Source organism: Narcine bancroftii, chromosome 4 (assembly GCF_036971445.1).
Source record: "Narcine bancroftii isolate sNarBan1 chromosome 4, sNarBan1.hap1, whole genome shotgun sequence".
NCBI lineage: Eukaryota > Metazoa > Chordata > Chondrichthyes > Torpediniformes > Narcinidae > Narcine > Narcine bancroftii.
Genome location: NC_091472.1, coordinates 2,923,631 through 2,938,092, shown reverse-complemented (window position 1 = coordinate 2,938,092; position 14,462 = coordinate 2,923,631). Strand labels below are relative to the sequence as shown.

The window sequence follows — 14,462 nt, the reverse complement described above, 5'->3', positions numbered from 1 at the left end:
AGGGAACGATGTACCGTTACTCCTAAATCTTTCTGCTCTTCTGTATTCCTCAATGCTCTCCCATTTACCACGTATGTCCTGTTCTGATTCTTCTTACCAAAATGAAGCACCTCACACTTATCAGCATTAAATTTCATCTGCCATTTTTCAGCCCACTTTTCTAAGCAGCCCAAATCCCTCTGCAATCCTTGAAAACCTTCTTCATTATCCACTATTCCACCTATCTTAGTATCGTCTGCATATTTACTCATCCAATTCACCACCCCATCATCTAGATCATTAATGTATATAACGAACAACAATGGGCCCAATACAGATCCTTGAGGCACACCACTGGTCACCGGCCTCCAACCTGACAGACAATTATCCACTACCACTCTCTGGCCTCTCCCTTTCAGCCAATGTTCAATCCATTTGACTATCTCAAAATTTATACCTAAAGACTGCACCTTCCTAACTAACCTTCCATGTGGTACCTTATCGAAGGCCTTACTTAAGTCCATATAGACAACATCCACTGCGCTACCCTCATCCACATTCCTAGTCACCTCTTCAAAAATTCAATCAGATTGGTCAAACATGACCTTCCTCCCACAAATCCATGTTGAGTGCTCCTGATCAGACCCTGTCTATCCAGATGTTTATAAGTACTATCTCTAAGAATTTTCTCCATTAATTTACCTACCACAGACGTCAAACTTACAGGCCGATAGTTGCCAGGCTTCCTCCTTGAACCCTTTTTAAATAACGGAACCACATGCGCAATGCGCCAATCCTCCGGCACTATCCCCATATCTAATGACATTTGAAAAATTACCGCCAGAGCCTCTGCTATTTCCTCCTTCACTTCTCTCAATGTCCTGGGGAAGATCCCGTCAGGTCCCGGAGACTTATCCATCTTTATATTCTTCAAAAGCCTTAAAACTACACCTTTTGTAATCTCTATATTCCCCATATTTACCCAATTTGCTTTTTTTATCCCACATCTCCCAATATCCTTCTCCTTAGTGAATACCGAAGAAAAGAAACTGTTCAATATCTCCCCCATTTCTCTAGGTTCCACACACAGTTTTCCACTCTGATTTTCTAAGGGACCAATTTTGTCTCTAGCTTTCCTCTTACCATTAACATATTTGTAGAACTCTTTTGGATTAGTTTTCACCCTGCTTGCCATAGTTTTCTCGTACCTTCTTTTAGCTTTCCTAATTCCTCTCTTAAGATTCCTCTTACATTCAATGTATCTTTCAAACATCTCCTTAACTCCATGCTTCTTATATCTAATGTACGCCTCCCTTTTTCTTCGAACCAAGTTTCCAATATTCCTTGAAAACCACGGCTCTCTCAAACCTTTTGCCCCTCCTTTTAACCTAACAGGAACATAAAGCTTTTGCACTCTCAAAATCTGATCTTTAAAAGACTTCCATCTCTCTACTACATCCTGCCCATAAAACAAATTGTCCCAATGCACACCCTGCAAGTCCTTTCGCATCTCCTCAAATCTAGCTTTTCCCCAATCAAAAACCTCAATCCTTGGCCCTGATTTCTCTCTTTCCATAATGACATTGAAGCTGATGGCATTATGATCACTGGACCCGAAGTGCTCGCCAACACTAACCTCCGTCACTTGACCCATCCCATTTGCCAACAGTAGATCTAACACTGCTCCTTCTCTGGTCGGCACCTCTACATATTGTTGTAAAAAACTATCTTGCACACATTTCACAAACTCTAACCCATCCATTCCTTTCACAGAATGTGTTTCCCAATCTATATGTGGAAAATTAAAATCTCCCATAATTACAACCCTGTGCTTATCACAAATATCTACTATCTCCCTACAGATTTGCTCCTCTAGGTCTCGGTCCCCTCCGGGTGGTCTATAATACACCCCTACAAGTGTAACCTCTCCTTTCCTACTCCTCAGTTCCACCCAAATAGCCTCCGTGGATGTGCCCTCTAATCTATCCTTCCTAGGCTCCGCTGTAATATTTTCCCTGACAAGCAATGCAACCCCACCTCCTCTTGCCCCTCCGACTCTATCACACCTAAAACAACGAAACCCAGGGATATTCAGTTGCCAATCACATCCCTCCTGCAACCATGTCTCACTAATCGCTACCACATCATACTTCCAAGTATCAATCCACACCTTCAGCTCATCCACCTTTTTTACAATACTCCTGGCATTAAAATATATGAATTTCAGGGATTTCCCATTTTTTAATCCCTGTTTTCCCTCATCTTTAAGAACAACATTATTTACTTTTCCTGACAATTGCCCTTCATCTTCTTCCAGAGCATTTCCCTTCTCTATCACCTGCCCATCCATATTCAAATACTTACTACAAACTTTCATTGTTTTCATTCTAACCTTCTCCTTACTGCTCTGTACTATTTTGTTCCCTCCCCCCAACCATTCTAGTTTAAAGGATCCTGAGTAGCCCTAGCAAATACCTCTGCCAGGATTCTGGTCCCCCTGGGATTTAAGTGTAACCCGTCCTTACTGTACAGGTCACATCTCCCCCAAAAAAGGTCCCAGTTATCCAGAAACTTAAAACCCTGCCCCTTACTCCACCCCTTCAGCCACGTGTTAATCCTCCACCTCATCCTATTTCTATTCACACTGTCACGTGGCACAGGGAGTAATCCAGAGATTACCCCCTTTGCGGTCCTTCTTTTGAACTCCCTACCTAACTGCCTGTACTCACTTTTTAGGACTTTTTAGGACCTCTTCTCTAATTCAAGATTCCTTTATTGTTACGTCGAGTAGCTGATCTATGGTGAACTTGAGACTGGAAGGAGACCTCAAGGTTGTCCATGCAAGCACCATAAAGACACTGTGAGAGAAACCTTGCGCTTCTGTGACATCCAGCCAAGAGAACTAGAAACTAGATCCCATTGGTGATCCCTGTGCTATGAAGCCTCCACCAGTTTTGAAGACAGGCGCTTCCAAAAATTGATGGAAAACAGTGAACAGCTTTGAACCTTAATTGAACCAGCTGGAAAAATGGGCTGAAAAATGACAGATGGAATTTAATGCCGACTAGTGTTAGGTGTTGCATTTTGGAAGGTCAAACCAAGAAAGAAGGTTTACTGAGGATTGCAGTAGAACAAAGGGATCTGGGAATATAGAAACATAATTCCCTGAAAGTGGTGTCACAGGTGGACAGGGTTGTGAAGAGAGCTTTTGGCATCTTGGCCTTCATAAATCAAAGTATTGAGTACAGGAGTTGGGATGCTATGGTAAAGTTGTATAAGACATTAGTAAGGCCAAATTTGGAGAACTGTGTGCAGTTTTGGTCACCAAACTACAGGAAAGAGATCAATAGATAGAAAGAGAGCGGAGAAGATTTACTAGGATGTTGCCCGGACTTCAGGGACTGAGTTAAGGGAAAGGTTAAACAGGTTAGGACTTTAATCCCTGGAGCATAGAAGAATGAGGGGAGATTTGATCGAGGTATTTAAAATTATGAGGGGGACAGACAGAGTAAATGTAGATCGGCTTTTTCTACTGAGGGTGGGTGAGATACAAACCAGAGGTCATGGGTTAAGGGTGAAAGGGGAAAGTTTAGAGGGAACATGAGAGAAAATTTCTTCACACAGAGAATGGAGGGAGTGTGGAATGAGCTGCCAACTGAAATGGTGAATGTGGATTCAATTTTAACATTTACAATTAATTTGGACAGTTACATGGATGGGAGAGGGATGGGGGGATATGGACTGGGTGCACGTCAGTGAGACTGGGCAGAATAATGGTTCAGGACAGACTGGAAGGACCAAAGGGCCTGTTTCTGTAACATTCTATTGATCTACGGTATGATTTAGTTAAGTGGTTAGCACAATACTTTTACAGGACGAGCGACCCAGGTTCAAATCCCACACTGTCTGTAAGGACTTTATATGTTCTGCACATTTCTGCAATTTCCTCGGTGAGAACAAGTGATCTTGAGCAGCTGGAAATAACAGAGTAGTTGTTCACCATTTCTGTCTGTAAAGGTGGGAGCAGGGACTCTGAACAGGAAGTGGTTGCTTCTGCTAGGTTATAATGTGCTTGGTTGAAAGGCGAGTGTGGTGGTCCACCACCGGCCCACTACAGGGGGCAACCTCTGTACCTGCAGGAGTGTAAGGGGACAGGACAACACCTGGCCAGCTGCCAATCAGTCGCCCTGAACGGATCAAGCCCCACCCGGTCGGGTGTCAATCACCCTCCGGGCTATAAGCCTGTGCCGGCCTCCCGAGACCTCACATTGAGTTGCTGCAGTCACAGCCAGCCTGGCTCTGTGGAGGTTTTTGTGGATTAAAGCCTGTTGTACAGTCTTTACCTTGTGTGTGTCTGATCCTGTCTAACAGCGCACCACAGAGAGGTCCTGTTCCATGAACTTCCTCCACTCCAACCAAGGTCACGTCAATGACCAAGGTTGGGAGTGTCCGAGTTCGATGTAAAGATGAGAAAAAGAATGTCTGCAAGGTTGGAGCTTGGTCCCTGGACTAGAAAGGGATGTTCCATAAATGAGTCATCAGATTTTGTTTGGTTCCCCAATGTAGTGGGATCTGCAGAATTTTTTGGGGCCCAGTTAGTGGTTAAATTTAAATAAAAAAATTGATGTGAAAGAATCTGTTGAACGAATATGCTTAACAAAGGCTTCATGAGTTGGGTGAGAACGTGACTGCCTTCTAACTTCTCCTTCCCTGTGCTGTAGTGGGAGAATGACTAACAACATAAAGATCGAGAGAACAAGGAGGTCACCCTCAAAAAGGATCTTCCACATGATGAATTGCTCTCTCACTTCCCATCTCTGATGTTTGGACCACCCAGAGTAGGTTGAGTTACCAGGAAGGGTTAAACAGGTTAGGACTATACTCCTTGGAATGAAGAGTAATGAAGGGAGACTTGTTGGAGGCTTATAAGATGATGGGGTATAGACAGAGTAGATGTGAGTCGGATTTTCCACTTAGATTGGGGGGGATAAATACGAGAGGTCATAGCTTTAGGCTGAAAGGGAGAGGGTTAAGGGGAACATTGGGGGAAGGTTTTCACTCAGAGAGTGGTGGGAGTGTGGAATGAGCTGTCATCTGGTGTGGTGAATGCAGATTCAATCTTGAGTTTTAAAAATAAATTGGATCAATATGAGGATGGGAGAGGTCTGGAGAGGTATGGAATGAGAGCAAGTCAGTTGGACTAGCTCGTTTTATTGGTTGGCACAGACCAGAAGGGTTGAATGGCCTCTTTTTCTGTCTTGTAATGTCCTATGGCAGCTGGTCTGGATGGCATACCTGGTCGTGGGCTTAGAGACTGTGCAGAACAGTTGGCTGGGGTCTTCACGGACATTTTGTTCAATCTGTCCCTGGCTCAGGCAATTGTTATAAACTTCAAGTTTGCCGCCATCGGGCAAGTGGTGAAATGTCCCACCGCCACAAGTCGGAACAACTTCCTTCCAGCTACACTCACCCCCACCATTGCAAAGAGTTTTGGTCACATTTGAAATCCTGTTTGCCCATCGCACCAATAGGTTGACTGATTATTTCATTTCTGCAGTACTTCACTCTGCCCTGACCCACTTGGACTCCTCCAACTCTTCTGTCAGAATGATGTTCATTGACTTTAGTTCCACATTCAATGCAGTGGTTCCCTTCAAGCTGATCGGCAAACTTCACCAGCTTGCTATCAGCTCATCCCTCTGGAAATGGACCTTGGACTTTCTGGTAAACAGACCCCAATCTGTTAAGTTAGACAATCTCTTCTCTTCCCTTCCCACCTTGCCCCAGGGCCGTGGGCTGAGCCCTCTCCTGTATTCCCGTTCACCTATAACAGCATTCCTGTACATGTTTCTAATTCCATAATCAAGTTCACAGATAGTAGACCTGACCGGAGGGGATGATGAGATGGCCTATAGGGACAAGGTCCAGCACCTGGCTGCAGGGTAGGTCAACAACAATTTGGCACTTAACACTCAGAAGACCAAGGGGCTCATTGTGGACTTCAGGGGAGCTGGAAGCCACACGTGCCCCTATTTACATGAATAGAGTTGTAACCATATGACAATGACGGTGCGGAAACAGGCCATCTCGGCCCCTCTAGTCTGGACCGATCTAAGTTGTGGTGGAACGAGTATCAAGTTTCAAATTTCTTGGGGTCCACTTTTCCGATGATCTCACCTGGTCCCTGAACTCCTCCGTCCTGGTCAAAAAGGTACAACCGTGCCTCGATTTTCTGCAGAGATTAAAGAAAGTATACCTCTGTCCCAGGATATGGATGGATTTTTACTGCTGTCCCATGGAGAGCATACTTACCTACCTCAGTGTGGTATGGTAACTGTCTCCTATCATAGAATCATATCACAATTAGAGCATAGAAATAGGCCATGCCGAACACTTTCTCCCACTGAACCCCACTGACCTACACGCCACCAGTAACCCTCCATTCCTTGCCCGCCCAACTTCTCGTTAAATGCACATATCAAGGCTTCCTCTGCCATTTCATCTGGAAGCTCGTTCCACACCACCACCACTCTCGAAGTAAAGTCGCCCCCCTCATCTTTCCTCTAAATTTCTTCCCCCAACTCATATCGTATCATTTCTATCTCCCATTTTCTTAAAGGAAAAAGCCGCTCCACGACAACTCTATCCATATCCCTAATAATTTTAAATACCTCAATCAAATCCCCTCTCAACCTTCTACGCTCCAAAGAATGGAGATCTAACTTATTTAACCTTTCCCTATAGCCTGACATCCCGTAACCCCGGCAACATTCTAGTAAATCTCCAATTTGTTGAGATCTTTCCTATACTTTGGTGACCAAAATTGTACACAATTCTCCAAGTTTGGTCTCACTAATGCATAATATAACATCCCAGCTCCTAGATTCAGTGCTCTGATTTATAAAGGCCAACATCCCATGGACATTCTTCACCACCCGATCCACATGTGACTTCACCTTCAGGGAACTATGACAATTAATCTTAGATCCCTCTGTTCTACTGCTCTCTTCCATGGCCCATCATTCCCCATGTATGCCCTATTTTGATCAGCCCTGACAAAATATAACATATTATACTGATCTGCATTAAACTCCATCTGCCACCTTTCAGCCCACTCCTCTAACTGGCCTAAATCCCTCTCCAAGCTTTGAAACCCTTCTCCACTATTCACAGCTCCACCTAACTTAGTATCATCTGCAAACTTATTTACCACCCCATTCTCCAGATCATTAATGTATATGACAAACAGTAATGGACCCAATGCTCAACCCTGAGGCACACTACTAGTCACCGGCTTCCAACCTGATAAACCGTTATCTGCCACCACTCTCTGGCATCTCCCATTCCACCATTGTGGAATCCATTTTACTACTTCAATGTTACTACCTAATGATTGAACCTTCCTAACTAACCTTCCTTGAGGAACCTTATCAAAAGCCTTACTAAAGTCCAGATAGACAACATCCACTGCCTTACCCTCATCAACTTTCCTAGTAACCTCCTGAAAAAATTGATAAGCTTTGTCAAACATGATCTTCCCCTCACAAATCCATGTTGACTTTCTAATCAAACCCTGTCTATCCAAATGTTTATATATACATCAGTGGTTCTCAACCTTTCTCTCTCCACTCACATCCCACTTTAAGTCATCCCTCTGCCATCGGTGCTCTGTGATTAGTAAGGGATTCCTTAAGGTGGGATGTGAGTGCAAAGAAAACATTTGAAAATCGTCCCTCATGGACTCGTTATGTGCACGGTTTCAGAACTCCAAAGGAAATGGGCCAATGACCATTTGTCTCAAGCCAAATATTTCAGTAACATTGGGTCTAGAGCAGTGATTCTCAACCTTCCCGTCCCACCCACATCCCACCATAAGCAATCCCTTACTGATCACAGAGCACTGATGGCAAAGAGATGACTTAAAGTGGGATGTGAGTGGAAATAAAAAGGTTGAGAACCACTGCTGTAAACCATCTCTAAGAATACTTTCCATTAACACCCACCACTGCCAGCAAACGTACAGGCCTGTAATTATTAGATTTACTCCTGGTACCTTTTGTAATCCATGGAACGACATGACCTCCCCGTAAAGCCCATCAGTGGGAAGTGAAAACTGCTCAGTGGATCATAGGCACCCAATTGCCCACTGTTGCCCAGGCAGTGATCCTGGGTGGGGCAAAGAGCATCATCAAGGTTGTATCTCAGCCAAACCATGGACGTTTTACTCTTCACCCATCTGGAAGGTGCTCCAAATGCCTTCGCACTCAAACCCGCAGAGTCAAGAAGAACTTTATCCCCCCGAGGCTGTGACCCAGCTGAGCCTTAAATCCCAGTGCGGAGTGGTCCTGGACTCACATTGGACTGTCAGGACCTTTATCATTGTTTGCTTGCTGAATACGGTTGTCTTTATTCGCACATAATTATTTATATAGAACATTCATTTTTAACTTCTGGTTGGACGCTAATTGTATCTCATTGGCTTCATATTTTACTTGGCACAATGCCAATAAAGTTGAATCTCATGTAATCTAATCTAAAGAATAATGTAAGGCTTAATAAAAGAAGAAGCCAGGACATCCTGTTTTACCCCCTTGACTGCAGACACCACAAGGGAACATATTGCGGTAAAAACAGGAATTGCCAGCTGTGTGAAACTCGCTTGAAACCTGTAGGGTCTGACGCAGACCCCTGCTTGAAAGTGTATAAAATGGGATGAAGACTCTGTATGCTTTGAGTGGGGCTCAGCTCAGAGAACGAGTTACTGAACTCTTTTTTTGTACCCTCACTCCCACTTGCGTTTACAAGGCTGAATAAAGAAATGCTTAATTGGTTCTGCTATTTATTCTAGTACAGTGCAGGCTGAGTTTCACATTTCAATGTAGAATTCTTCCGTTGACAGCAGAAATGGAAGCTGAGTAAAACTGTAAGATGTAATACTTTTCCAATTTTTAAAGTTACTTCGAGCCGTCATCGGTTGAAACTTAAATGAATTTGCCCATCTGCCATCCTGCCCCATGAATGCTCAACGTCTATTCTCATGGAGATCAATTGGCAATGTGTACATGACACTTACGAATGACATTGAGCCGGGATCCGTCTCCGCTGATATCGCCCCACACGACGCAGTAATAGACGGCAGAATCAAGGGGCTCCACGTCTGTGACCGTCAGGATGAAGCTGCTGTTGGAGACGTCCCTCGACGGCTGGAGCCGCTCAGTTGAATTTGGCCGTCTTCGTGTGGCACCTCCTGCTTCCTGAGTTAAGACCCAGTCCATCTCCTGCCCGGCTAGTTTTCGGTACCAGTGGACATCGGTGTTTCCCACCCCAGCATTCTTCATGTGACACCATAACCGTGTTGTCTGTCCCTCAGTAACTTTCTCCAGGCTTGGGGATTGGATGAGGACTGGAGCCATTGCATCTTCAAAAGGGAAAATGACAATTAGTTCAAAGATCATCTGCACAACCGCCCCTGAAAGTGTGAACCAATTCTGACTCCATATTTTCCGATTTGTTTGAATCAGTTTTCGAGTGATTCAGCAGAGAAATGGGCCTTCTGATACTTACATAGTGAAGGTGACGTTACCTCTGCCAACCTTTTGCTCCTCACTAGATTTGGCGGATATTAATGCTGATGTTTAAGTGACCTGTTCTGACAGGACGGTTTGCACCTGGGCTGGAGGGGTCTCGCATCCTTGTGGGCAGGTTTGCTAGTGGATTTAAATGAGATTGGTAGAGGGAGGGGTACCAGAGTGATAGAGCAGGTAGAGAGCATGCGTGGACCACATGTAAAGACAGAAAGCAGAGGTTGGTATGTGATAGAAATGATCTCTATTTCAATGTGAGGAATATTGTCTGGAAGGCAGACGAGCTTAGGGCGTGGACTTGCACATAGGTCTATGATATTATTGCTATTAGTGAGACTTGCTTGCAGGAGGGGCAGGACTGACAGCTCCATGTTCCGGGTTTCAGACGTAACAGAGGGGGAGGGATGAAAGGGGGAGGAGTGGCATTGCTGGTCAGGGAAAACATCACAGCTGTGCTTAGACAGGTCAGTCCAGAGGGCTTGTCTACAGAGGCCATATGGGTGGAGCTGAGGAACAGGGAAAGTGAGACCACACTAATGGGCTTGTATTATAGATGCCCAATAGACTGAGAGAGTTGGAGGTGCAAATCTGTTGGGAGATAGCAGACCATTGTAAGAAACAGAAAGTTGTGGTAGTCGGAGATTTAAACATTCCACATATTGACTGGGGCTCATGTACTGTGAAAGGGCTGGATGGTTTGGAATTTGTCAGACGTGTACAGGAAAGTTGTCTGGATCAATATGTGGAAGGACCAATGAGAGAGGATGCAATACTTGATCTCCCATCAGGGAACCAGACTGGACAAGTGGCAGAAGTCTGTCTAGGTCAGCACTTTGGGTCCAGTGATCACATTGCCATTAGTTTCAAGATAATTATGGAGAAGGATAGGTCTGGGCCTCGAGTTGAGGTTGTAAATTGATCAATTTTGTGGAAATGAGAAAGGATCTCGGAGGAGTCGATTGGAATAAACTGTTTTCTGGCAAGGACGTGTCTGGTAAATGGAGGCTTTCAAAGGCGAAATGTTGAGGCTGCAAGGTTTTCACGTTCCTACCAGGATTAAAGGGAAATTTAACAGGCGTAGGGAACCTTGGTTTTCAAGGGATATTGGTGATAGGATTAGGAAGATGAGAGGTGTATAACTGGTAGAAGCAGCAAGGAGTAAGGGAGGGACTTGCAGAGTTTGGAAAATGTAAGAGAATAATAAAGAAGGAAATCAGGAAGGGAAAATGAAGGCACGAGGAGGCTTTGGCAGATAGTATGAAAGGAAATCTGAGGGGTTTCTACAAGTACATTAGAGTAAGAGGGTAACAAGGGACAAAATGGGTCCCCGAGAGGATCAGAGTGGTCAACTTTGTGGAGCCTCACGAAAAGGGGGAGATCTTAAACAGTGTTTTTTGCATCAGTATTTACTCAAGAAATAGGCAGAGTATAGAAGGAATGAAGGGAAACAAGCATAAGGGTCATGTTTAAGAAAGGCTTAAACCAGGTAACTAGAGGCCAGTGAGCTGGACGTCAGTAGTAGGTAAATTATTGGAAGGAGTTCTGAGAGACAGGATATCTAGGTATTTGGACAGCCATGGGCTGATTAAGGACAGTCAGCGTGGCTTTGTGCATGGAAGGTCATGTTTAACAAATCTTGTAGAGTTTTGGAGGAAGTTACCAAGAAGGTAGATGAAGGAAAGGCTGTGGATATTGTCTACATGGACATTAAGACCTTTGACAAGGTCCCACATGGGAGGTTAGTTCAGAAGGTTAAGACACTAGGAATCCTCGGAGAGGTTGTAAACTGGATTCATTAATTGGCTGTGTTGGAGAAGACAGAGAGTGGTGGTGGATGGTTGTTTCTCAGACTGGAGGCCTGTGTCGAGTGATGTGTCTCAGGGATCGCTGTTGGGACCATTGTTGTTTGTTGTCTATATCAATGATCTGGATGATAAGGTGGGAAATTGGATCAGCAGGTTTGCGGATGACATGAAGATAGGAGACGCAGTGGACAGTGAGGAAGATTTTTCAATGCTTGCAGAGGTGTCTGGACCAACTGAGAGAATGGGCCAGTAAATAGATGATGGGGTTTAATGCAGACAAGTGTGAGGTGTTGCATTTTGGAAGGGCAAACCACGGAAGGACATTCACTGTAAATGTTAGGGCACTGAGGAGTGCGGAGGAGCAAAGACCTGGAGATACAGGTATATTGTTCTCTGAAGGTGGTGTCGCAGGTGGACAGGCTTGTAGTGAAAGCTTTTTGGCATCTTGGCCTTAATAAATCAAAGTATTGAGTACAGGAGTTGGGATGTTACGTTGAAGTTGTATAAGACATTGGTGAAGCCAAATTTGCAGTATTGTGTGCAGTTCTGGTCACAAAACTGCAGGAAGGATATGAATAAGATTGAAAGAGTGCGGAGAAGATTTACTAGGATGTTGCTGGATCTTCAGGAGTTGAGTTACAGGGAACGATTAGACAAGTTAGCACCTTATTTCTTGGAAAAAAGAAGAATGAGGGGAGATTTCATAGATGTTTAAAAAATGATGAGGGGTATAGACAGAGTAAATGTGAGTCGGCTCTTTCCACTGAGATTAGGAGAGATAAATGCAAGAGGACGTGGTTTTAGGGTGAAAGGGGAAAGGTTTAGGGTGAACATTAGATGGAACTTCTTTACTCAGTGAGAGGTGGGAGCGTGGAATGAGCTGCCATCTGATGTGGTGGGTGTGGACTCGATCTTAAGTTTAAGAATAATTTGGATAAATACATGGATGGGAGAGGCCTGGAGGGTTATTGGGACTAGCTGAACAATGGACAGCATACACTAGAAGGGCTGAATGGCTGGTTTTTCAGTGTTGTAGCATTCTGTGGTTCTATGGTCCTAATTGTGGATAAAAAATTGACTTGCAGGAAGAAAGCAGAGAGTAGTAGTGGAAGGAAAGTTTTCTGCCTGGAGGTCGGTGACTAGTGGAAGGGCCGCAGGGATCTGTTCTGGGACCCCTGGCTCTTTGTGATTTTTAAAAATGACCTGGATGAAGAGGCGGAAGGATGGGTCAGTAAATTTGTGGATGAATCGAAGGTTGGAGGAGTTGTGGATGGAGCTGAAGGTTGTTGAAAGTTACAAAGGATGTAGACAGGATGCTGAGTTGGTTGGAAAAATAGCAGATGGATTTCCATCTGGATAAGTGTGAGGTGATGCAATTTGGATGGACAAATCAGAAGGCTGAGTCCAGGGTTATTGGTCATTTAGTTAAGAGTGTGAATGAACAGAGGACCTTGGAGTTCAAATCCATACATCCCTCAAGGTCGCCGCACAGCTTGATAGGATAGTTATGAAGGGCTATGGGATGCTGGGATTCATTAATAGAGGATTGAATTCAGGAGTTGAGAGGTCATGTTGCAACTTTACAAATCTCTGGTTAGACCATATGTAGAGTATTGTGTTCAGTTCTGGTCACCTCATTAGAGGAAGGATGTGGAAGCAGTGGAGAGGGGGCAGAGGAGATTCACCAGGATGTTGTCTGAATTTGGAAACAAGTCTCATGAGGCAAGGTTAGCAGAGCTGGGACTTTTCTCTTTGGAGCATAGAAGGATGAGAGGAGACTTATTACAAGATTCTGAGAGGCATAGATAGGGTGGATGGCCAGCGCCTGTTTCCCAGGGCAGGATCAGCAAACACTAGAGGACGTGTGTACAAAGTGAAGGGAGGGAAGTTTAAGGGAGACGTCAGGGGTAAGTATTTTCGACAGAGAATTGTGGGGGCCTGGAATGCCTTGCAGTGTGGCTGAGTGGGACAATGTATCAGTGTAGATTCTACACTGTAGAAGTAAGACCTGTACAATGTAATCGAGAATGTAACCTGAGCAATGGGATAATGGTGTGATGTTTATTGCTGGGCAACCACTGCCCTGCTGGTAATTTTCCACCTGCAGGAATTTCCCCATTCCGTTGATGTACAAGAACAATTCTGGAGGGAAAGGGGAACCTGGCTGCGTGAATGAATCACATAATGAAGTAGGTTAATGCTGACAGGGTGGTGCTTGTCACATGGGAGAGGACTCTCTTTTAGGATTGGTCAAGTCACATTGTGTATACAAACAAATTAATTGTATGATCGGGAAGCACCTATATCACAGGGGTGATGGGCCTCCCACAGACCTGTGTAACGAACAAAGGGAATTGGCTAAAGTAAGTCGAAGTCCTTCTTAAGACCCTGCCTCTTGTAGATGTCCTCGGTGGAGTGACATCTGGTGCCTGTGATGGTGCAGGCTGAGTTACCAACCCTCAGGAGCGTTGACACCTCAATACCAGACAGTGATGCAACCAGCCAGAAGGTTCTCCATAGTCCACCTGTAGAAGTTTCCAAGGGTCTTCAGTGACCTCCCGAATCTACTCAGACACCTAACAAAGTGTAACCGTTGACAAGCCTTCTTTATGATTGCATCAACACGGAGGCTCCGGGACAGATCGTCAGAGATGAAGTTCTTGACCTTCTCCACTACCGAGCCCTCGATGAGGACTGGGTCATGTTCCCCTGACTTTTCTGAAGTTCACAATCATCTGCTTGGTTTTGCTGATGTTGAGCATAATGTTATCGTGACACCATTCAACGAGCTGATCTCTCTCCCTCCTGGACACTTCCTCATTGCCGTTTGTGATTCTGCCGACAACCGTGGTGTCATCAGTCAACTTGTAGATGGCTTTGCAATTGTGGCCGGCCACACAGTCATGGGTGTATAATGAGTAGAGCAGTGGGCGAAGCACGCATCCTTGGGGTGGGCCTGTGTTAATGATTAGCGAGGAGGAGACGTTGTTTCCAATTATTACAGATTGCGGTCTTCTGGTGAGGAAGTCAAGGATCCAGTTACAGGATCCAGTTACAGAGGGGGGTACAGAGGCCTGGAGTTGGTAGCTTCTTG

General features: G+C 44.8%; 1 protein-coding gene across 3 annotated transcripts in view; it reads right to left on the bottom strand.

The window, feature by feature from the left end:
* Positions 1 to 14,462, bottom strand: part of LOC138760287 (uncharacterized) — a 104,319-nt gene that overhangs the window by 27,849 nt on the left and 62,008 nt on the right. For all 3 annotated transcript variants that reach the window (XM_069930658.1, XM_069930657.1, XM_069930655.1), the window contains one exon: positions 9,053 to 9,397. In XM_069930658.1, coding sequence (XP_069786759.1) covers positions 9,053 to 9,397 — 345 coding nt within the window. The remainder of the gene's footprint in view (positions 1 to 9,052; positions 9,398 to 14,462) is intronic.